The sequence below is a fragment of the Canis aureus genome, chromosome 14, assembly GCF_053574225.1.
Source record: "Canis aureus isolate CA01 chromosome 14, VMU_Caureus_v.1.0, whole genome shotgun sequence".
Lineage (NCBI taxonomy): Eukaryota > Metazoa > Chordata > Mammalia > Carnivora > Canidae > Canis > Canis aureus.
In genome coordinates this window covers 42,308,826-42,333,194 of record NC_135624.1, presented here as the reverse complement: position 1 = coordinate 42,333,194, position 24,369 = coordinate 42,308,826, and the positions used below count along the sequence as shown (strand labels likewise).

The window sequence follows — 24,369 nt, the reverse complement described above, 5'->3', positions numbered from 1 at the left end:
TAAGAGGATTGTTAAGTAACTTGTTTTAAAATATTGTCAAATATTCCACTCTTCTCAAATATTTTGAATATTTACCTCAGACTCACGGGGTGAAACTTCAAATGTAAATACTTTAAAAGGTATCAGGGACAAATTCATCCAGGTTGCAAGACACAAGATCAGTATTCAAAAATTAATTGCATTTCTATGCACCAGCGACTAGCAACTTGAAAATGAATTTAAGAACAATTCCATTTACGATAATATCACAAAGAGTAATATACTTCTTAAGGATAAATTTAATAAAATAAGTCCCAGATCTGTAAACTGAAAACTACAAAACATCAGTGGAAGGAATTCCAAAAGGTCTAAATAACAATGGTAACAATGCAAGGATGTGATGGTCAGATGTCTGCGCTCCTGGAGACGACCGACGGGTTCGCTGCTGCTCCTGCCCAAGTCTCAGCAGAATGCTTCGCAGACACGGACAGGCTGATCCTGAAATTCATGCGGAAATGCAAGGAACCCAGATACTCGACAGTTAGACATCCTTACATTGATGCTCCATTGGTTTCTAACACAAAGCCAAGACCGTGGAATGGGGAAAGAATAATCCTTTCAACAACTGAGCTGGGAGCACGTGATCTCAGATCACAGTTGGGGGCCAAGCCCGGGTGGCTCAGTCAGGCGTCCAGCCTGTTCATTTGGGCTCAGGTCACAGTCTCCGGGTCATGGGATGGAGCCCCGGGTTGGGGCCTGAGCTCAGCTGGGGAGTCGGCGTGTCCCTCCTCTGGTCCCCTCCCCCTCGCCCCCGCCGCCCTCACAGGCGTGGTTGGAACCTCCATACGTTGCTGGGCAGGACAGAAGGTGGTGCGCTCATTTTGAAAAACTGGCAGTTGCTTGAAACGTGTATTTATAGGGCGCCCGGGTGGCCCGGTCAGCAAAGCGTTGGACGTCAGCCAGGTCCTGATCTCGATGTCCTGGGATCCGGCCCCAGGTTGGGCTCCCTAGTCGGTGGGGAGTCTGTCTCTCCCTCTCCCTCTGCCCCTCCTCCCTCATATCCTATTCTCAAATAAAATCTAAAAAAAATCTAAAAATCTAAAAAAAAAGTAAGAGTGTCGACATGTGACCCAGCGGTCCTACCCACCGAGTAGACTTTGGAGGGTTAAATGCGTTGTACATACGTGTTTGCAGGAGCATTCTTTATCACGGCCCAAAAGTGGGAACTGCTCAAGTGTGCACCAGTTGATGAACGGGTAAACAAAATGCGTTAGATGTGTAGCCACACGAGGGGTGGCAGCCGTGAAACAAGTGCAACAGCAACACCTCGTACGACGTGAACGGGCCTGGAGAATATGTTGATGCAAGAAGCCAGACGAGGGCCCGTTCGTTCCGGGGCTCTGTGCGTATGAACTACGATGAGTCCTCGGTACCGGGTGGGTCGAAAATCCGGGTGGGTCGGTTTTAGGGTTTGCTGCCCAGTACACGGGCCATGTAATGAAGGAACCAAATGTCTGGGGATAGAATCCCGAGCTGAGACACGTTCACCCGGTGTGTTTACTGGGGGCCCACATCCCGGGACCCACGCTGGTCCGGCCAATGGCTAAATACCTACGTGGAGGACGATGACAAAGACCCACTGCGAATTAGGAGTAAACCCCAAGCTCCACGGAGCAACGTTCCCCTGCAACAACACGCTGTTGGGGTCCCAAGCCTGAGATGGTGCCACCAAGCCTATGTGTCCGTCCCAGCAGGACCATCGGCTCTACCTCTGCCAAGGTACGTGCCGGCTCGGGCGGGCCTCGGGCTGCGTGACTTGCCGCGCTCCAGTCCTGTTGGATGCTCGTCCCCCCCACCCTGCACACGTTTAAAGTTGCACAGACCTCAGGCTCCGTGTTGGTGGGACCCACCTGGCGGTGCAGGTGGCCCCAAGCGCTTGAGAGGCACTTGGCAGAGACGTCGGGGTTGTGGCAGGTGCGGTGGCTGCAGGGGCCCGGTGCGGGGCTCAGCCCAGGAGTCAGAATCCCGATCCCCTCTTCTGCATCTCCTGTCCCCCCAGCTGCACTCGCCCCCGTGCACACCAGCCCGCACCCGTGGAGCTGCACGAAGGGACATGGGCCGCTCGGCTGAGCCTCACCGGGACCCACACCGGGACCCCGCCAGTCGGTGTCCGCACCCCGCCCGGTGAGTCTCCGGGGACTGCACACTCGATGCAGCAGGCCAAGTGCTCTCCTGGCCCGCCGCCCGGCTTCCTGGTGGGTCCGCGGGGTGAGCTAGCACCCCCACTCTGCGGAGGGCCGCTGACGCCCACGAGCGCTCAGGACGCCGGGGCTGGTCGCGCCCCAGTAGCAGAGCCAATGCCACCCGGTGGCCACGCGGCCCGGGAGGCAACGTTCTCACATGCCACCGCGGGGCTCCCGGGGCAGGTGGTGCCCGCAGGACGCGCCGGAGAAGAGGGTGAGGCGCAGCAGCTGGGCCGAGACTGCAAGCACCTACTCGCTGTGCCCGGCCCGACGGTCGGACGGTCGAACGGCGCCTCCCCTCGGTTTGCATGGAGAAGCCCGGCACGTGGAGGCCTGAAAACAGGGCCCGCGTGGGTGTCCGCGTGACCCCTGGGCCCTGGCGCTGCTGCAGCCCTCCGTGCCCAGGGCCTGGATGGGGCGCCCGCGAGGCCCCGCAAGGTGGAGAGAAGCGCGTCTACCGCGGAACCCGAGGCTTCGTACTTGGGAGGCGCCCGACTGTAGCGCGTTTGCACTGGCGGGGCCGCGGCCCGGAGGCCAGCTGGGCGACACACGCTCCTTCTCGCTGCACAACCACGTCCCAGCCCAGGTTGGTGCGCCTCTTGTCCGCTTTCCTTAGTCGTAAAAATCAAAATGTGTCAAGGCACAAAAATAGCCAAGACTATCCCTCTGTCCTCCTGGCGAGAGCGCGATCCGAGCAACAGGACACTGCGTCCTCGAATGGAAGCACGGCGCCCGGAGCTCGTAACTCTAAATACAGGCGTTTCTCCAAAGCTGGGGTCCTCTTGGCGATGATAAGGGACTCACAGCAGCGTCTCCAGCCTCTGCCGGAGTCTACGGAGGAAGGCGGCCCGCGGAGGCAGGAGGGTCGGGGCAGGAGACGTGTCCTACTCCGTCCCTCTTGCACCAGTGACAATGATTCATTCCCCTTCCTGGCAACACAGAGCATTTTCAATTCAATTGAAGAAAAACAATAAATAATCATGTGTTTGATGGTGGGTCGTATTGTGTTTTCTATTAGCGTTTTGTGCTAAATAATGACCTTTCGGTTTCTGGTGTATGTTTGGATGGACTGTCATTCTGTGACTGTAGAAAGACGCGGAAGCCAAAGGCAGGCCGGTGCTGCGCGGACTATCCGACAGATCAAGAACGGGCGGGCCTGGGCTCGCTTCCCCTCGGGCCGGGTCCCCGCAGCGGGACGGGCTCACCTGACTCATCACATGGCAGATACGAGCCCTTTAGCGTCAGGACCAGTCCTCTCTCCCCAGATGAACAGACGCCAGGGTTTTCCAGGACATTCCCAGGGGCCCTGGAGTCCCCGAAAGCCCCCCCACCGTGGTCTCCACGTTAAGGACCCTCCATCTAGAGCCTTCTCTCTGCTCGGAACCACCCTGCCCTCCGTGGCCCATCTCGTGCCTCTTCCTCCTCTCTCCTGGCAGCAGGTGCTGGCGCAGAGGAGACCCTACGGAGGGAAGTGTCGGCTCTAAATGTTGGGAGCGAAATGGCCACATTATTAGCCTGGAAAGCGGGTATTAGAGAGACAAATGGATGAGCCACTTTCAAAATGAACATTGCTCTCTTCACCAGGCATCGTGCTGCATCGTTATCGAAACAAAGCAGCTTTGCTCCCCGCAATACCCGCAGCCCGAGTGTCGCACCCCCGCTCCCTCCACTCGCCGCCAAGCTGATCTGCAGGCCAGTCTCATGGTGACACCCGGCGGGACACTGATACAGACGTTCACAAAGGAACCTGGTTGAAGGGCGACTACCCTGTGCCAGAAACAGCCGTCCCGTGTCGTTAGCCAGACACACCCACCTGTGTACACTGCAGGTGCCGGCCCTGGACTCCGCCACCTGCCTCATTCCCGCCCTCCCCCTGTGGCCCCCCACCCCGGCTCAAATCAGAAAGGCAAATGGGGTTGTTGGGGAGCCAACCCGGGCACGCCCTTGTGTCCAGCGAGCACGTGCTTCCATCGCCTCGGTGCTCGGTGCTCAGTGCTCAGTACTCAGTGCTCGGTGCTAGGTGCCTAACCACAGCAGTGCTTGGGGAGGATGTTTCAAATCCAGCCACTCAAATGTGATCCTAAAATAAAGCGACTTTTACAAACAAGGAACCAGATAATGATCCAGGGCTTCCTGAAGACCGTTGCTTTTCGTCTCCTGCTCCGCTGCTTCCGCAACGGCTGACAACATCCAGCTCTAGCTCCGTCTCCCTTTGCAGCTGTCCGAGCCACACACCCATTTCCTGTTTCCTCTCGCTCTTTCTTTTTCCTTTTGTCTTTTTAAAGCCTCTGCCGTGTACACACCACGCGAGCGGCTCTCCAGCCCCATCACCAGAGATGAGATAGGACACGGAGCCAAAGCACCGTGATGTCGCCGTCACTGCTCGGGCTCGGCCACCGGGCTGTGGCTGGAGAGAATCGGAAACCGCCCCCGCGAGGTGCGCGGGTGTGAGCGCCGTGGGGAGCCGGGCCTGGCCAGCTGCCCCCGACACAGCTCGCGGTGAGCGCAGCAGGTGGGCTGCCCCAGCACTGCGGGTTACCCCGGCCACGGCACACGCTGTGCACACCCGGGGGCTCAGTCAGCTCAGCATCTGCTGCTTGGTTTGGGCTCAGGTCATGACCTCAGGGTCCCAGAGTCGAGCCCCGAGTCGGGGTCCACGCTCAGCACGGAGTCTGCTTGGGAGTCTCCCTCTGCCCCTCTCCCCGCACGTGCTCACTCGCTCTCAAATAAATAAACAGAAATTTAAAAAATGATAATAGGGCAGCCCGGGTGGCTCAGTGGTTTAGCACCTGCCTTCAACCCGGGGCAAGTCCTGGAGACCCGGGATCGAGTCCCACGTCAGGCTCCCTGCGTGGAGCCTGCTTCTCCCTCTGCCTGGGTCTCTGCCTCTCTCTTTCTCTCATGAATAAATAAATAAAAACTTAAAAAAAAAATAGGTCATCCACACCCACTTGCTAACGGAGAGCCTGAAGTGTTTTCTTCCGAAATCCTGTGGTTAACCTGCATTAGAGTGAATGCTCCTTGGTTGCCTCTTCCCCCTGGAGATCACTGCTCTTTCAGCCAAGGGGAAGGAGATGATGAGCGACCCTCAAAGTCATCACAGGCGACAGCCCTTCCTGCCCCAGAGACTGTACTAGAAATACCTCGTGAAAGAGAAATCGCTTGGCTCCGAGCACACTAATGCTGAAAGGATCGTTTTATTACTAAACCGTGTGACTTACTGTCCGCTTCGGGTTTGGCGTCTTCATGATACTTTCAGAGTCTTCGGTGGGTTCGGTGGAAGACGACTCGGCCACTCCCACTGAATTGGCGGGTAACAGTGAAGAGCCACAGGAGCGTCCTGGAAACTCGCAGAACAGGCGGCCTGGCCACGGGAACGATGCCCCGGGCGTCGGGCGCACGTCGGTCATCCTGCTCTTGCGGCCTCCTGTTGCTCACTAGCGCTTCCGACGACGACGTTGTAACTACGTGTCAGTGCGCATCTTCGAATCACGTGCACACCCCAGGAGACCTTTAGCCCCATGACGTCGAGGCACATAATTGATTTTCTTGCCTTTTTGTATATTGTACTGGGCGCAGTGGCCACACGTGGCCTTGGGGCCCTGGGATATTTCGTGGCACATCCGCGCACGGTGCCCCTATACACGTATGTACACGCGTGACCCACACGACGCTTGTAAAGGTCTGAAGAGGCTTATGGGAGACAGTGGAAGTGTCCTTGCTGCGGTCAGTGGGATGATGCGGGTGGGGGGTGCTGGGGGCTCCGGCTTCCCCTCCCCCGCGGGTCCCCTGTGAGGCGAGACAGATGTGGGCAGGCCCGGGGCCTGAGCCTGTGCAGCTCCTCCGTCACCTGAGTGAGAACCACCCCGTGACGTGGGCGTGCAGATGCATGAACGTCCATCGGATGCACACGTGCTGAACGCTGAGGCTAGGCTGTCGGGGTCATGCCACATGCGAGCACCGACAGGGCCTCGGGCGCACACACACCGCTGGAGGGCGGGGCCGCAGGGGAGGCCAGCCCAGGACACGGGACACAGGAAGGCCCGGGACCAGGACACGGGACACAGGAAGGCCCAGGACATGGGGCATGGGAAGGACACTGGGCATGGGAAGGACACAGGGCACAGGCACAGGAAGGGCCAGGCCACAGGGCACGGGAACCCTCAGGACATGGGGCACAGGAAGGACACAGGTCACAGGCACAGGAAAGGCTGGGACATGGGGCACAGGTACCCTCAGGACATGGAGTATGGGAAGCCCCAGGATATGGGACACGGGAAGGATACAGGGCATAGGAACCCCCAGTATATGGGGTACAAGAACCCTCAGGACGTGGGGCACAGGAAAGACACAGGGCATGGGTGTGTGTGTGTGTGTGCAGTGCATGCATGGTGTATGTAGTGCATGTGTGCGTGTACAGTGCATGCACAGTGGGCATGGTGTGGGTGTGCGTGTGCATGGTGGGTGGGTGTGTGCGCACAGTGTGCATGTGCGTTCATGGTGCATGTGTGGTGCGTGTGTGGCGTGGGTGTGTGTGCGGTGCATGCGGTGTGTGAGTGTGCACAGTGGGCGCGGTGTATGCAGTGGGTGTGCAGTGTGTGCACGCAGTGGGTGTGCGTGTGTGCGCAGTGCGTGAATGGTGTGCACAGTGTGCGCGGTGCATGTCTAGTGGGTGTGCGCAGTGTGCATGGTGCACGCGTGCTGGGTGTGCACAGTGGGCGCGGTGGGCACGGTCACCTCCCGTGCACACCCGCCCGCCCGCTGAGGCCCACCCTGTCCTCCCCCTTCGGCTCTGCGCGGGTGGGTGTCAGCACGACCCCGCTTCCTCCGAGACCTCGGGCCTTCGTGGCGGCCGCTGGTGGCTCGGGGCCCCCACGGACTCGGGTCGGGGCCGCGGGGAGGCTCCGGCTCGTCCGGGTCCCCGTGTCCTTGGTGCTGGGCCCCGCGCTAGGGCCGCGACGGCCGGGCGCTCCGAGCCGGGTCACCGACCTGCCCGCCCCGGTCCGCGCCCTCCAGGCCTCCCGAGGGGACCCTCCGCCCACGGGGCCTCCTCCGGGAACGGCCCATCTCCCGCTGGTGCACGTGCGGAGGCCGCGGTCACGGGCGCCGGCCCCAGGGTCAGCCGGGGTCTGGGGCCGGGCTCCCTCCCCCCCTCCCGGCGTGGGCGCGTCCGAGAGCCTCAGGGCGCCGCCTCCAGGTCTGCGGTTGCTCCACAGGTGAGAGCACACACCTTGCCTGGGCGCGGGGGCCTGCGAGGGCCGGGATTGCCCGCAGGTGTCAGAGCTTCGTCTGCTCTGCCGGCGGCTTTGCTGTTGTGTGTGCGTGCGCGTGTGTGCGTGCGCATGTGCATGTGCCTGTGTGTATGCGCGTGTGCACGAATGTGTACGTGTGTGCGCGTGCATGTGTGTGCACGAGTGTGCGCGTGCGTGTGCGCACGAGTGTGTGCATGTGTGTGCACGTACGTGTGCGTGCACGAGTGTGCATGTATGTCCATGTGCATATGTGCGTGTGTGCACGAGTGTGGCATGTGTGTGCGCGTGTGCATGTGTGTATATGTGCGTGTGCATGTGTGTATTGTGTGCGCGCGTGCACGTGTGTCTGCGCGTGTGCATGTATGCGCGTGGCGTGAACGAGTGTGCGCGTGTGCATGCGTGTGTGCGAGCGCGCATGTATGTGTGCGTGTGCGTATGTGCTGTGTGCGCACGAGTGTGTGCGTGTGTGTGTGCGTGTGCAGGAGTGTGTGCGTGTGCACATGTATGTGTGCACATGTGTGTGCACGCGTGTGCGCATGTGTTTTATTTTTTTTAATTTTTATTTATTTATGATAGTCACACAGAGAGAGAGAGGCAGAGACACAGAGGGAGAAGCAGGCTCCATGCAGGGAACCCGACGTGGGATTCGATCCCGGGTCTCCAGGATCGCGCCCTGGGCCAAAGGCAGGCGCCAAACCGCTGCGCCACCCAGGGATCCCTGCGCATGTTTTTTTAAATCAACTCCTTTGTTTTAAAAAAATAATTTTTATTAGAGTTCGATTTGCCAACATGTAGCATACCACCCAGTGCTCATCCCGCCAAGTGCCCCCCTCGGTGCCGTCACCCAGTCACCCCGCCCCCCGCCCACCCCCTGCCACCGCCCCTTGTCCGTTTCCCAAAGTGAGGGTAAAATCAGCTCCTGAGCACCCAGCACGCTAGTCGTTTCGCCAAGTCCCGTGACTCCCGCCCCCCGCACCCCTCGGCTCGGCGCCCAGGGTGATCCCTGCAGTTAGGAGCCGCCCCTGCGCCCCCGCTGCCATCTCCTGTGTTTCTCCTTCCCCTGCCCCTGTTGCCACATGTTTCCCTCCTGCATTTGACACACGCCCCTGAACACGCTATGTGATTGCTTTGGCTTTAGACCATCAACTATCCACTAATTTTAAAACAGAAAACATTTTTATATGTACTCCTTTCTTTCGGGGTGCGTCATCCCTCTCTGCAGACTCAGGTTTCCATCCGTTTCCATTTTCCTTCGGCCTGTAGGCCTTGCCCCAAGTCTTCTCCTAGCGGAGGCTTCCTGCTCGAGCAACTCCTGCTTGTGCGTGTCGAACGTTGTTCAGTTCACCTTTGTTTCTGGAAGAGGCGTTGGCACAATGTAGAATCCTGGGCTGAGAAGTGGTTTCCTGGTGGCATTTTAAAGCTGTCTGTCCATTTTCTTCCGGCTTCCATAGTCTCTGGTGTGAAGTCCCCCGTATTTTTATAGGATCACCTCCAACCCGGGATCTCTGTGCCTATGTACACCCCACCCCCCGCCTCCCGCCCCTCTGGTGGCTTTGAAGATTCTTTATCGCTGTTTCTTCCGGTGTGATTATGCCAAGGCTTGGTGTGCTTCTCTTGATCCTACTTGGGCTCTGATACACCTGTAGGATCTGGGGGCCCCTATCTTCATCACGTCTGGAAACCTCTTCAGTGGTTTCTTCAGACCTACTTCCTGCCCCCCGCGCCCCTCCCGCCCGCAGCCCAGCCCAGGCTGCAGGCGGCGGCCTGGTGGCCCGCACACATGATGGGTCCCGGCACAGGGCCCTCAAGCGGGCAGGTGGCCCGGGACCACCCAGCGGGCCCAGTGCGTGGCGGGGATCCCCAGAGGTGGAAAAGGAAGCAGAAGGGGGCGTCCAGGTGGCGCCAGGTGAAGGCCTGGCTCACCTGCTGGTTTCGCAGATGGAGGAGGCGGCCAGGCGCCAAGAAGTGCAGGTGGCCTCCAGCAGCGGGGAAAGGCGAGGGCAAGGACCCAGAGACCCCGGAGGAGAGCAGCCCGCGACGGCGCCACACCTGAGCCGCACCTGCAGCCTACAGAGCCACGAGAGAATACTCGGCGCTGAGCCACGGAGACGGTGGGAATCGTTACAGCGGCCACAGCCAAGTCCTACGCCACGGGGCAGGCTGCGTGAAGGTCGCCGTGGGTCCCGTGACTCCTGGCTGCGCTGGATTTGGGGCGGCACCTGTTGCTGCAAATTCACCAGGGGGGAAATCTCCTATTACCCCATCCAGAGTCTTTTTCTCATCATAGTTTTTTTTTAATTTCTTGAAACACACACACACACTTTCTTCTTCCACGTACCTCATGACCTGAATACACATACTCACTCACATCTGCCCTCCCGCGTCCACATCTGCATTTACGTCCCTGAGCAAACCCGTATGTAGCCAGCTGTCCTCGGGTCCTTGGCTGCCAAGGTCTTCATCCCTACCACGTCCCGGCTGTTTCTTTTGGTCGGTTTTCCTCCTAGCTATGGGTCATGGCCTCCTGCTGGGAGGTGTCGACTGGCTGCTGGGCGCTGTGACTCGTGCGTGGATCCGGAGTCTCGGAGTCTCTTATAAAGTGCTTGGACTCCTTTGGCGCGTACTGTGAAGTTGCTTGCAGATCAGCGTGATTCTTTTTTTTTAAAGATTCATTTATTTCTTTGTTTATTTGAGAGAGAGAGAGTGAGGGGAGGAGCAGAGGGAGAGAATCTCCAGCAGACTCCCCACTGAGCACACCTCCCCCACCCCCCCACCCAGCAGGGGGCTCTATCCCCCGCCCCTGATCAGGACCGGAGCCAAAACCAAGCGTCTGAACTTAACTGAGGCCCCCGGGCGCCCCCGTTTGCTTTTTCCGAGGCTGGCTTGGGCTTTGCTACCGTAGATCCGGAGGAGCCTTTCCTCTGGGGTTAATGTAACCTCCCAGGGCTGGGATCCCGTGGGGTCTCCACCGTACTTCCTGTAAGAGTTTTCTTCCTTCTGACTGACGGGAAAACTATTCCAGCGTGGTGTGAACCCCGGGAATTGTCAGGGCTACGGATTTCCAGTGATTATCTCCCCGCATGCATGAGACCTGCGTCCTTAACTGCAGACATGGGGGCCTCACCCCCATATGAAGGCTCTACCTCCATGTTCTCTATACAAGGCCCAGCAGGGCGCCCCTCCTTGAGCTCCAGTTGCACCCCAACTCAGCAAGCTCTCCGGGCTCAGCCAGGCGCATCTGCCTCGGTGCTGCACCTGCAGACGCCTTGAGGCCCTAGCGGCTCATAATCAAGACCACGTCTCCTCTCCTCATCCCTAAGGGTCCCGCTTCCCTCACGGAGTTTCTCTGCTGATCTAGCTGAGAAAGAGGATCCTCCTTTCAGAAGAGGATTCCCGTCCTCACGGGCAGAAGTGAAGGTAAATTTAAAGAAGCAAATAACACGTAAAAATGCCCAGCAAGACAGCACTCAGTGAGTGATTAATCAATGAATTATTTGAATTAACCGTCAATGATGGTAGTAATAATACCAGCTAACTTAAATCGGTATAAAATATAGCATTTGACATCTGATACCTCATTTAATCCCCACGCACTTGGATCATAGTGTTATCGCCACTTAATAGGTAAGAAAACTGATGCCGAGTGAGTAAAGCAACTTGCCGAAGGTCACACAGAGTCCGTAGCAGACACAGAACCCGAACCCAAATATGCCTCCAAAGCACCAGCTTTGCGACCTCGAGTAAGTGCCTTTTATGTCCTGTGAGGACGGCGAAATAATGAGACTGACTGCATTAAGCAACAAACCAGCATTTATATCTTCGGGTGAGCACGATTCTTCAAATTACTAATGACGGTGAAAGGACACAAACTGCACAGCGTTCCCGGCACAGTCAGGGCTTTTCCTACAAAGTGAACTCATGAGCCACAGACACAACATAAGCTTTTAACCCAAAGAGTGTTCCTTGCTTTTAACCGGAAATAATAACCAGCTTACCCATCTGATATACTCGTCGATCTTATCTCCAACTGGTTTGACTGCTTCCAAAAGAATCAAAATTATCCTCAAAAGATGAAGGTAGCCATCATCTCATCAAGCCTATTTTAAAAGATGGGAGACGAATTCTCTAGTTAACTCCCAAGCAAAATCCCAAAGATGCAGCATTATTAGAATTATATTATAACCTCACAAGGGATTGTTTTTAAAGGAACACTTAGTGGATCTTTAATATCTATTTCAAATACTATTGACATTTTTTATGGCCATTTTTTTTTTTTTTTTTGCATTTTGTTTCAAGTTTTTATTTAAATTCTAGTTCGTTAACATGGAACGTAATACAAGTTCAGGAGTAGAATTTAGTGATTCATCACTTCCATATGACGCCCGGTGCTCATCACGACAAGTGGCCTCCCTGATTCCCATCACCCATTTAGCCCATCCTCCCGCCCACCTCCCAATGGCCGTACTTTGGATACGATTCTAGAATAATCTCTAAGAAACCAACTAGGAAGGAAAGCCATTCCTCTATAAGAGAATCCACAGTGGTCTTTCTTTTAAAAGTGTTTCAGGTTCCCAACCACGATAACCCTATTTCTTTGGAGATGCATCTACTGTAAAAGAGCAGACGTTCCTGTGCCAATGGGCCGCATATCCAAGCACCAGAAAATCATCTTAGTCCTTGAGAGTTAAAGCGGTCCATGAGCCAGCGCCTCTAGAATGAACTACCGACGCGCCTGTTAGGAGCGAGAATCTCAGCTGCACTCCCAACCGCCTGAATCCGAAAATCTGCATTAACAAGATTTCCAGGTGATTTGCATGCAGGTTAAACTTTAAGAAAACGGCTCCAGCTGATTCAAGGAAAAGACACCAGGAGTTATAACGCCCGTGAAACAGCTAATGAGGATAAGGGGGTGTTTGCGGGGGGGACAGTCAGTGAGGACCATCTTTATTAAGGAGAAAGTTAATTCTACAGTGAGGTTTTGGGAAGATAAATCTTTACGGGAACTCCAGCCAGATTTAGTTAGAGCAGAGTATCAAAAAATTAGATAAATAAACCATAAAACTCCTAGAAGAAAACTTAGGTGGTGAGCTCGTGGACATCAATCTCGGTGATAACTTTTTGGATCAAACTCCAAAAAGGCAAAGGTGACCAAAGCCAAAATAAGCATGTGAGACTATGAACTAAACAGCTTCTGTGCATCAACAGAAACCGTTAGTGACACGAGAGGGCAACCCACCAAGTGGAAGAAAATGTTTGCAAATCACGTATCTCATAAGGGGCTTGCGTCCAAAATACCTGAAGGACTCGTAAAACGCGATAGCAAAGAGCCCAAACAATCCCATTTAAAAGTGGGCAAGGCATCTGAACATTTTTCCTAAGGTGACATATAAATTGCCAACAGGGTGCCCCGTGGTGGCCTGGGTGGTTGGGTGGGGCTCCTGACTTGTGCTCAGGTCATGGTCCTGAGGTCAGACCTGGCTTTGGGCAACCTCAGGCTCCTCATTCCCAGGCTGGTCAGCCGGTGGGGCCGGAGGGGACCGTCTGCTGGAGATTCCCTCCACCCCCCGCAAACCCCTGCTTGCACATGCTCTCAACTCTATTGCTCTTTCAAATAAATTAATCTTCAAAAGAACAAATTAAAAAAAATATAAATTACCAATAGGTACATAAAAAGGTGCTCGACATCACTAATCATTAGTGAAATACAATAAAAAATCACAAGAGACCCCGTGTACCTGTTAGAAGGCTCTTAGGATAACCCCGGTAAAAGGTACAGGCGCACTCGGGGCCTCGGGGCTCAGGCCGTGACCCCGGGTCCCGGGATCAAGTCCCGCACCGGGCTCTGCTGCTGTCTCTGGGTCTCTCGTGAATAAATAACATCTTAAAAAAAAAAACTGAACCCCTTTAATCTAAAAGCAGTGCCAGGCCTCGAGGGGCTCATCCCCAGGGCCCAGAGGGTGGTGCCCCGAGCGTGCCCCCCACCCCCAGGCTCCCACCTGTGGACTCCCCAGGGAGGAGCTTCTGGGGGTCAGTGTCGGCCTCGAGGGCGGGGGCCGGGCCTGGGGCACAGGCTCAGGGCAGGGGGAGGTGGAGGGGGGGAGGCCGCTCCATCCCAGGACCCCGCGCTGCCGCCCCCCCCAACCCTGGGGCCTCGGTGGACCTGGGGACCCTGCAAGGTGGGGAGGGGGAGGGGCGGAGGGGGGAGGGAGAGAGGGAGGGGAGGGAAGGGGGAGAGGCAGAGGGATGGGGAGGGGGGACGAGGTGCCCCTGTGGCCCAGAGGACCTGTCAGGGCGGGGGGGGGGGGCCGGGGGACGACGGTGGCTGCGCTCCCTGCCCGCTGCCCGCGCCCCTGCCTCCCCGCCCCGCACGTGTGCCCCGTCGCCCACGCCCCTGCCCCCCTGTCCCCCGCCCCGCCCATGTGCCCTGCCCACCGCGCCCCTGCCCGCCCCCATGCATCCCGCCCACCACGCCCCTGCCCACCGCGCCCCTGCCCTCCCACCCCGCCCGTGCACCCCGTCACCCGCGCCCCTGCCCCCCCCCCGTCCCCTGCCCCGCCCATGTGCCCTGCCCACCGCACCCCTGCCCACCCCCATGCATCCCGCCCACCACACCCCTGCCCACCGCGCCCCTGCCCTCCCACCCCGCCCGTGCACCCCGTCGCCCGCGCCCCTGCCCCCCCCCGTCCCCTGCCCCGCCCATGTGCCCTGCCCACCGCACCCCTGCCCGCCCCCATGCATCCCGCCCACCACGCCCCTGCCCACCGCGCCCCTGCCCTCCCACCCCGCCCGTGCACCCCGTCACCCGCGCCCCTGCCCCCCCCCCCGTCCCCTGCCCCGCCCATGTGCCCTGCCCACCGCACCCCTGCCCACCCCCATGCATCCCGCCCACCACACCCCTGCCCACCGCGCCCCTGCCCTCCCACCCCGCCCGTGCACCCCGTCGCCCGCGCCCCTGCCCCGTCCACATCGTCACACCGCGCCCCTGCCCGCCCCCCCCCGCCCTCCCCGCGCACCCCGCCGCCCCGCCCGCCGCGTCCCTGCCCCTCGCCCCTCCCCCCGTGACGCGGCGCTCAGAGCCGTCGGAAATAAAACCAGAGAAGCCAAGTTCACGAATACAGGGAAGAGGGGCCGCGGGAGGCGGGGCAGCGGCGGGCACCTGGGGCGCGACCCGTCGGGGACCCAGGCCCGTCCCGCCCGCGCCCCCCGCCCGCGCGCTCGTGCCCCTCCCTCCGACTCCAGTAGGTAAAAGAGTTTTTTAAAGAGTCACCACGGGACACAAGGTCTGCGGGTCTGCGCGGCGAGGCCGTGACCCCGAGCCCCCGAGCCCCCGAGCCCCCGAGCCCCAGCGCCAACACCGCGGCGCCCGAGGTGCGGGAAGCTCGGTCCGGCCGCGGGTCGGGGCCGTGGGGTCCCCGCAGCACAGCGCCCCGCGCAGCATCTCCCTCTGGACATCCCCCCCACGCAGGTGAGGCATCTCCCCCGGGACAGCTCCCCTCCGCAGGTGCGGCATCTCCCCCGGGACATCGCCCCCCCGCCGCGCAGGTGCGGCATCTCCCCCAGGACAACCCCCCCCACAGGTGCGGCATCTCCCCCGGGACAGCCCCCCAAAGGTGCGGCATCTCCCCCTGGACATCCCCCCCACGCAGGAGCGGCATCTCCCCCCTGGACATACCCCCCACGCAGGTGCGGCATCTCCCCCTGGACAGCCCCCCCACAGGTGCGACATCTCCCCCGGGACAGCCCCCCAAAGGTGCGGCATCTCCCCCTGGACATCCCCCCCACGCAGGTGCGGCATCTCCCCCTGGACATCCCCCCCACGCAGGCGCGGCATCTCCCCCGGGACAGCAGCCCCACTGCAGGTGCAGCATCTTCCCCGGGACAGCCCCCCCACACAGGTGCGGCATCTCCGCGTGGACAGCTCCCCCGCAGGTGCGACATCCCGGGGACAGCACCGCCGCCACTGTCTGCGTCGTGCACGAGGCTCCAGGCCGCGGGGGCCTGGGCTGGGCCAGGGACAGGCATGCGCATCCCACCTGGTCCCACCTGGTCCAGGGCCACCTGGGCGGGCCTGGCCGCCGCAGCCCGGAAGTGGGGGTGCTTGGAGCCCACCTGGCACGACCTCGGCCCTGCCGCTCCTCGCCAGCCCCCCGCAGGGCACCTGCCGGGGCCCCTTGGACAGGGCTCAGGCCCGGCGACCACCCGCCGGGGTCGCGCCACATGGTCCCCACAGGTCAGGCCGGGGACTCACCGCCGCCGGCCGCCCCCCCTCAGTCACTGTTGGCCGCGGGCCCTGCGCGGAGCCCAAGCCACAGAATAAAAGCGATGAGCCTAAGTCTTCTCGCTTTCAAATTGTTAGTTCTCGCCTCCTTTTGGAAGGAAGTGTTAAAATTCTAATTCAAGGATTCTCACCCCTTAGGTTCTTGGTTGGTTGCTTTTGTTTTATTTTTTTTTAAGATTTATTTATTTGAGAGAGAGGCGGGGGGGGCGGGCAGAGGGGAGAGGCGCCAGCCAACTGCAGACTCCGAACCGAGGGTGCAGCCTGACCTGGGGCTCGAGCTCACCGCCCAGGCCACAGCCTCGGCCAAAACCAAGAGGCCGGAGCCTAACTGCCGCCGCCGCCTGGGCACCCGTCACTCTTCAGGTTTGTTTTATTATTATTCTAATGTGATCAACACACCGCGGTGCGTTAGCTTCAGTCATATGGGTAACGACTCAAGGCCCCTTCGGTGCTCCTCATTTGAATGAGACGGAAAGTCCAGTTTGAACTATTTTTGAAACAAGAAAGTTACGTGTTCAAGGCAGCGCCAGCCGAGGTGGCCTTCACCGGCCGGAGGCCTGATGCGACATGGGCACATCGGCCAGAACGGGCCGGAAGGAGACCTGGGCGCTGCGGGTGGCCCCGACCCAACAGCAGCTCAACTTGCAATGTCCGGCCTTCAGCCGCTGCCAGGGAAACACAGTCGGTGGACACGGGGCTGCAGGTGGGCGACCGGGTACTTCCCCCAGCCGCGATGCGGGATGCGCGGGGGCCCATGTGGCACCGGAGACGGTCACGGTGGACATTCAAGGAGCCCCAGGTCCCCGAGCCGGGGCAGCGGCGGGGAGCAGAGCCCACGGGCCGTGCACTCGTGGCGTGCCGCACGCACACACCTGTGCTGGTTTGCGCCTCAGGGGCCGGATTCGGCGAAATGCAGCAGACACTGGACGCTCTCCAGGTTTGCGGTGGGGGTTCTGTGCAAACGTCGGCTGGCGCTCCGCGAGGTTTGGGGACAGCGGCGAGGTGGGCTGTGCTGGCTTAGGGGTGCTCAAGGCGTTGTCCTCGCGCGACAGTTACAGCTTCATGTGCTTCGGGAGATGAGGCCCCCTGGAGGTTATGGGGGAGCCGTGGACGAGGTGGGAATTCCTGCAGGGAGCGCCCCCGGACAGGGCCTCAGACCCACTCTGCACCTGCGCTGCAGTCCGTGGCCCGCACGCCGTGGCCCGCACAGCGACCATGGCCCATGCACCGTGGCCCGTGCACCATGGCCCACACACCGACCGTGGCCCGTAGTCCGTGGCCCATGGCCCGCGCGCCGTGGCCAGCACCCCGACCGTGGCCGTAGACCGTGGCCCGTGCACAGCGACCCGTCAGCTACGGGGCACAGGAACTGGCCGGCGCCCCGGGAGCCCAGCTGCTCGCGGGGCGCCCAGGGCCCGGCCCCCCCACGCTCACGTGCCTCACCCTGAGGTCGCGGGGGACGCAGCGCCCTGGGAACCGCTGCGCCCCATTGCTGCACGAGGAGCCCCGTCGGTGAGGCGCTTCCCGGCCGGGCACCTGCAGGGCCGGGCGCAGCGTCCAGCAGCGTCCTCCGGGAGAGGGAACGGGTGCGCGGGGCTCACGGGGGCGCCCAATGCCCGCGGGCGTCGGAGCCCCAAGTAAAGGCTTCCCATGCTGGGCGCGGCTCCCGCTGCCCCCCGGTGCCCCCCAGGGCTCAGCGCGCCGGGCCGGGTCATCCTGCGGGTGGCCTCTGGAGTTGTCCAGCCGACAGCCCGGAGCTCGGCTCCCGCAGGACGTCAGGGCGCCCGCGGCTCCGGCGGCTCCGGCGGCTCCGGCGGCTCCGGCGGCTCCGGCGGCTCCGGTGTCGGACCCGCACGAGCCTCGCCCGGCCAGGCATGAGCCCAGCCTCCCCCGGCGACACAACCACCCCGGTTGTGTTCGGCCCTGGGCTCCGGGCTCCGCGGGGACCTGCAGACCCCGACTTGTCCGAGCCCGAGCTGGGCCCCGCAGCTCTGCAACCGGCGGCCCCTGCCCTCCCCTGCGATGCAAGGGACCTCGGCTGCTTGGCCGTGAGGTTGGGCGGCGCGGACACAAACCCTGTTACTCTGCTGGCGCAGGCACGACATCCCCACGGACCCCAAAGAGGCCTCCGCACGCTCTAAACCTTCGTGCTTCTATTTTTATTTTTTAAAAAAGATTTTTTTGGGGGGGGGCAAGCAGGGGAGCAGCAGAGGCTGAGGGAGCTGGGGCGGAGGCCAGGACCCCGGGATCACGGCCTGCGCCGCGGGCAGACGCTCAAGCAACTGAGCCACCCAGGTGCCCCTGCGCTGCTATTTTCAATGAATTTTGATTTGGGGGAGGGAACTGCGTGTTCTCAAAATACCAAATTACTTTCAGTAATTACTTTGGTTTTGTTTCTTGTAAAAAAGAAAATACAGCTGGAATTCCTATATTAGGATTAGTATAGGACTCATCATGGGCCCCAGGGCAGGCCGGCTCTAGGTTGTAGCTCTTAGTGTTCTTGTGTTTTACTTTTTTTTCTCTGAATATGCTATTTAGACACATCTCAGAAGAAATGACCTAGTTAACATATTTAAATAATCTAGTTTTGCTAAAATGGAGCAATATATACCAAACACACATCCTAACAGGACGTTCACAGCAGTTCTCTTTACGCTGAAAACATAAAATGATTAAGTTGTCGCGTTTTGGTTTTGTAGTACCAGGAAACTTACAAACTAACAAAGCCTACTCAATGAATAATAAATCGTTCAAAAATACAGACCTTTTAAGGTGAAATATACCTACAGTTTACAGGTTAGTTCTTATGAGCATATGAGGTAAAGAATGATTTCAGTTGACGAAACATTTATCAGGAAATAAAACTAGCAAGTGAAATGCTCTTACAGATGACGTTTATTAAGGAAAAAGCATCCTGAAGGACCAGGACCATCTTCATCAGCCAGCAAATCAGATGAAATACAATAGAATAGAAAGAAAAACTTTCTTTTCCATAAAACCGGAGTCTAGGAATGCTAGTAAATTAATGCGAATATAAAGGCTGCCAGACCAATCTTCTATATAAATACCTCCCAAATTTCCATTTCAGACAGGGATGAGGGATTTAGGGGAGACTGATCTTTGAATCATTTTACCTTCAATTCTTTGTTTCACTGACTTCTGACAGTTTGGTAAATTGGGGGTGGGGGTGGGGGTCATTGCATTTAAAAGAAACGCCAAGGTTTGACAAATGCAATCTAGGAAAGATAGTATGAATTCTAAGTGCCTTGCGATTTTCTGTAGTTCCCTGATTTCTACCTCAAAAAGTTATCAGATTTAAAACTGAAGTCATTTCCTGTAGATGGTATAATTTTAGCAAAAAGCATCTTCCAAATTATGAGATAATTAAGGTAACACTAAAACCATAAACCCAGAATTTGAGTCTGATGCCATTTTGTTATTCTGGGTTATCTGGTGTGTGGGTAGGAGGCTGTATGCAGAGATTAACTTTGTTTTTGAAAAAAAAAAAAAAAAAAGAAAAACTTGAAAATTTTCCAGTCTAATCCTCTGTATCTTCAGTACATTTCAGGAAGCTCCCTCTCTGGAATTGGGTGTCATCGGCCACTGGGATGGTCCACTTCGAAACAGGTCTCCATCCCTCATCCCGCCAACTGCTGTCGCCCACAGAAGGTGCCCCCTCGGACAGCTCGGGGCCGGGCTCCAGCTGAGCAGAGCTGCACCCTCCGCAGAGCTGAAGTCCAGCTCGATGCCCGCAGGAGTCATGGGGCCAGACCGCCCTTGTCACTGCCCAACGTTACTTTTGCAACTCTTCTACCCCAGAACTCTTCTACCTCAGAAGCTATTTCCCTTAAAAATATTAAGATTACAATGCTTAAATGTTCAAGCGATATCCATCAGGTCAAGACTTAAAGGAGAAGCATTAATTTGGAAAAACATAAAAATAAAAAACCTGAACTAGATATTTTCTTATTTTTAAAGAAAGAGGCTCAAATTCCCTGGTTTTAAAATTCAAATTTGACTCCAGTTTAAAAGGAGGAAAAAAAAAAAAAAAGAGTGAAGACAGCTCACATTTCCTAATTCCACAGAAATACTCAAATTCATAGATACTGCTGTACATCTTTATGTCAAATTTTGTTGAACTTTACAATATCAGTGCAGAACAGAAATGGAAAGAAAAGACAGAAACATAAGCCTTCTATTGTTACTTAAGAATAAGTATGACCTCAATCAAAATCAGATTAAAACACTCAACTATCAGGATTGGCTTCTTTTAGGGAATCCTTAAAAAAAATCTACCACTTAGAATAACTTCTGCACACCAACTCTGACTTTTTTTCTAAATGAGTTCATTCCTCTCGTGTAGCTATGTGAAATTTTTCAGAGTAATTTCACGGGGAGGAAATTGGATACAATTTGGTCCCTTCCCATATGGCAGTGACAGAGACGAACAAATGGGAAGTGGGAAGGGGAGGGAAGAAGACAGAAGAAGTAGAGTGGAGTATAATGGGTAAAAAACAGTTTAAAAAAAAAAAAACACAAAGGAAGGGTAAAGAATTTGAAACCATAACAGGATCAAATTATGTGTGTACCTAACAATTTTATATCTTCAAAAATAAAATGAGAATGTAATTTCACTTAAAATGTACAACATGCAAAGTACTCTATAACGGTAAAAAAAATGTACCCCAATATAAATTTTTGTAATTTTCCAATAAATGGCATTTCTGGATCAAAAAATTACCATTATAAACCCTTTAGTCAAATGTTTATTTTTTTGCTTCCAGCATTACAATTTGCTGTGATTCATAAACTTCAATCTAAGTAAGTTTTTAAGACACTGACCTCATACAAATTAGTTAAGTCTTTAGGTCAAACACTTATCGAGCAAAGACCTCCCCCAGCCACCACTCGCCTGGACAATGCTCACTGCCCCCAAACGATTTAAAGTGCATATGAGTTGCTTTGATGAATGGAGACACAGCTGTAGTTTTGCACTAAATTTTCCATTATTGAACTGTATGTTTTTTTCACCTTGATACCTTATGATCACTAGAAAGCTACTCACTTACATGTGTAGCCATATACTATGTTAAATGCCCATTTATAACTGCGAGAAATTCACATTAGACACGCTATTGACTTATGATATTATACAAAATCATGGCCACAAAGTTTCTGCATAAGAGATTTACTTCTCTTTCTCTTAAAGAAGAAATATCCCACAGTTCAGATTTACAGGAGTAGTGCCTTTTTAAATAAATTAAAAATAAAATGCTGTCCTGTCTGTAAAATTATAAATATTTCTAGCCCATTTTACAGGATGTTAAAATGCTTATAAATGCATTATCTCCTAGTAAATACACACTATGGCACTGAAGCCAGTTCAAAAACAAAAACAAAAAAGCAGCTATCAAATTGGCTTATGGAAACATATAGGGTTATTCAGTATCTCCTACATGGGAAAAATTAAACTAAATAAAGAAAAAAGGCTAAGGAGAGAGAAGAAATTTTACAAAATGGCAACTACTATAACCTAAAAGAGTGAACTGACATGTCTTCCTTCAATGCAGTAAGTAAGCCATTTCTGGAATGAACATTTATGGGTAACTAGGTTGGAAGAGGGTTCCTCTTAGTGCTCAGGGCACAATTATGTAGAAATAATTTCCATATTCTATACGAAAAAAACAGAATGACTGTTTAGAAACCAAGATTTAGCCAGAATGTTCAAGACTGGCAGGTTTTGATGGAGTGAAATCTGCAGTGGTCATAAATTAAAAATCGTAATCTTATGGATTATTATTTTTACCAATGTGAAGACAGGAAACATGATTGCAAAGTACAAGACACCCTGACAGGGTAAGATGAAAAATTATGAACAAGTTAAATAAAATGTTCCCTATTGAAACATAAAAACATGATCTCCCAATTGATTCAACTTGTAATGTCTCTTAGAAGCAGGAAGTAGTATTTAGTTCTGTAGACTGAACTGCCCTTCACATGAAGTATTTCCTCCATCTTAAAAAAAACACCGCTTCTGAATGGCATGGACTCCTTTGGTGTGGGAGAGCAGGCTCGCCGAACTTGTTTCCACGGCTTCCTCGAAGTGATTCATTCCATCAAATCTATAGTATCTCCAAATCTACATGTCGAACTTCGGGATTTCGTTTCTAGAAGGAAAGATCACCACCATGTTATTCATAGCAAAACAGATTTTTATTTCCTTTTATTCCTTTAGATCACACTAAAGTCATGGAAAACATAAGGTCAAACAATTTCATGGTAGCGTATTAGTGGATAAAAATCAACAGATGAATATGATACGCTATAAACAAGAGGTAAGCAGCCCTACCTCCCTGAGTTTGTTCATATGTTCATTAATACAGTAATGGAGTAAGAATCTCATACGTGCCAAACATCGCAAAGCCCTGGAAACACCCTCATTTGTGGTAAAAAAAAAAAAATCACTGCAAGACAATAATAATCAGGGCAGCCCAGGTGGCTCAGCAGTTTAGCGCTGCCTTTGGCCCAGGGCGTGATCCTGGAGCCCCAGGATTGAGTCCCACGTTGGGCTGCCTGCATGGAGCCTGCTTCTCCCTCTGCCTGTGACTCTGCCTCTCTGTGTGCCTCTCTCATGAATAAATAAATAAAATCTTAAAAAAAAAAAGACAATTCTAATCAAAAAAATAAACGGATACTCACTTAATGTATATACCTTACAGCAACTCATATAGTTTTGGGCCAGGCTAGAAAGTGGAGCTATGATTATCAAATAAGACTGTTCCTGACTTGGGGACTCAGTTTAGGCAGGGAGCCAAGTATACCAATAATCATCTATGAGATACAGCATTACAGCTAATAATAACAAGAGTTAACATTTAAGGAGATCAAGTCCCGCATCAGGCTCCCTGCACGGAGCCTGCTTCACCCTCTGCCTATGTCTCTGCCTCTCATGAATAAATAAAATCTTAAAAAAAAATTAAAAATAAAAAGGAGCATTTGCTCTGTGTCAAGTCCTGTGCTAAGTAAGGGACTTCACATGCACACGCGTGTTTTAAAATCCTCTAATAACTTGGGGCGCCTGGGTGGCTCAGGTGGTTAAGCATCTGCCTTCGGCTCAGGTCATGATCCCAGGGTCCTGGGATCAAGCCCCGCATCAGCTCCCTGCTCAGAGGGGAGTCTGCTTCTCCCTCTCCCTCTGCCCATCCCCCCACCACCTTGTTCATGCTTGCTCTGTCACTCTCTCAAATAAATAAATAAAATCTTTAAAAAAAAATTCTCTAATAACTCAGTCATTTCCATTTCACATATGAGAAGACTGAAGTTTGAAGAAATTAACCAACCTGCCCAAAGTTACGTAGCTAGAACTGATGAAGCCAGAATAGATCCCAGACCCCAAGCTCCTAACTATTACAATGTCCTATAAGGCTAATTCTGGGAACAAAAATATCAGATCTACGGACTCCTGAGGTCCAGCAAGACTTCACTGAGGATACAATAGCTATACAAGGCTTGAAAGTAGTGAGTTTTCCAGAGATGATGATGAAAAGGACCCAGACAGGAGAAGGAGCATGAGCGGTTGGGGAGCCTGAGAAGTATGTACTGGCAGTACGGTGTAGTGAGTCACAGAAGTTGCAAAAAGGAGAGGATTAGTAACGAGGCTGGAAAGGCAAGCAGAAATCAAGTTGTGAAAAAATTTAAATGCTCGTTTAAGGAACTTCAAGTCAAAAACAACAGAAAGTATCTTTATTACATGCCTACCCTGCGCCAGGCACCGGGTACACAACAACATACAGGAAAAAAGCAGTCCCTGCCTTGGATGAACTTTTTTGTCTAGTGAGGAAACGCAGGCAGATAAGCAGGAAATTTTAACAGCCCGCTACTTAGAGAGCAAGGTAAAGGTCTTGGGATTTTATCTGTATGGGTACAAAACGGAGGGACACCTAACTCACTCTGTGGGGGGATTAAAAGTGTAATAAGATGTAATATAAAGACACTGTGAAAACGGAGGGCAGAGAGAACACACAAAACTAACTATATAACTAATCCAGATCTATCAAAGAGGAAATAAATAACATTTAAGTCTGGAGAAGCAATTTAAGACTTTTGTATAGAAATATGGCAGTAAATATAAACAAAATACTAAAAATGGTTATCTCTGAGCAGAAGGATTGAGGAGGGTGAGGCAAGTGACACTTCTATTGCTAAGCTTTTCAGTTGTTTAACCTTACCCATTTTGTGTGTTATTTGATAAAAATTGTAAAAATAGGGGTACCTGACTGGCTCAGTTGGAAGAGCATGTGTGACTCGATCTTAAGTTCAAGTCCCATGTTGGATGTAGAGATTACTTAAATTAATATTACATAAATGGATAAAGAAATCAATATGGGGAAAAAACTCTTCTAAGAGATTCTGATAATCGGTCAGGATTAATAATACCTAACTTAAAAAATAAAAGATAATATCCTAGGGAGGGCACCTGGGTGCTCAGGTCATGATCGAAAAATCCCAGGATCAAGGCCCATGTCAGGCTCTGTGCTCAGCGGGAAGCCTGTTTCTCCCCCTCCCTTAGCCCCTCCTCACTCATGCTCGCTCTCTCACTCTCTCTCAAATAAATAAA

The 24,369-nt window shown here is 54.4% G+C and overlaps 1 protein-coding gene across 4 annotated transcripts in view; it reads right to left on the bottom strand.

Moving 5' to 3' along the window:
- Positions 1-18,629: 18,629 nt before the first annotated feature.
- The window catches only part of SLC30A9 (solute carrier family 30 member 9), an 80,766-nt gene continuing 75,026 nt past the window's right edge, over positions 18,630-24,369 (bottom strand). For all 4 annotated transcript variants that reach the window (XM_077847870.1, XM_077847869.1, XM_077847871.1 and 1 more), the window contains one exon: positions 18,630-21,919. In XM_077847870.1, coding sequence (XP_077703996.1) covers positions 21,875-21,919 — 45 coding nt within the window. In that variant the 3' untranslated portion in view covers positions 18,630-21,874. The remainder of the gene's footprint in view (positions 21,920-24,369) is intronic.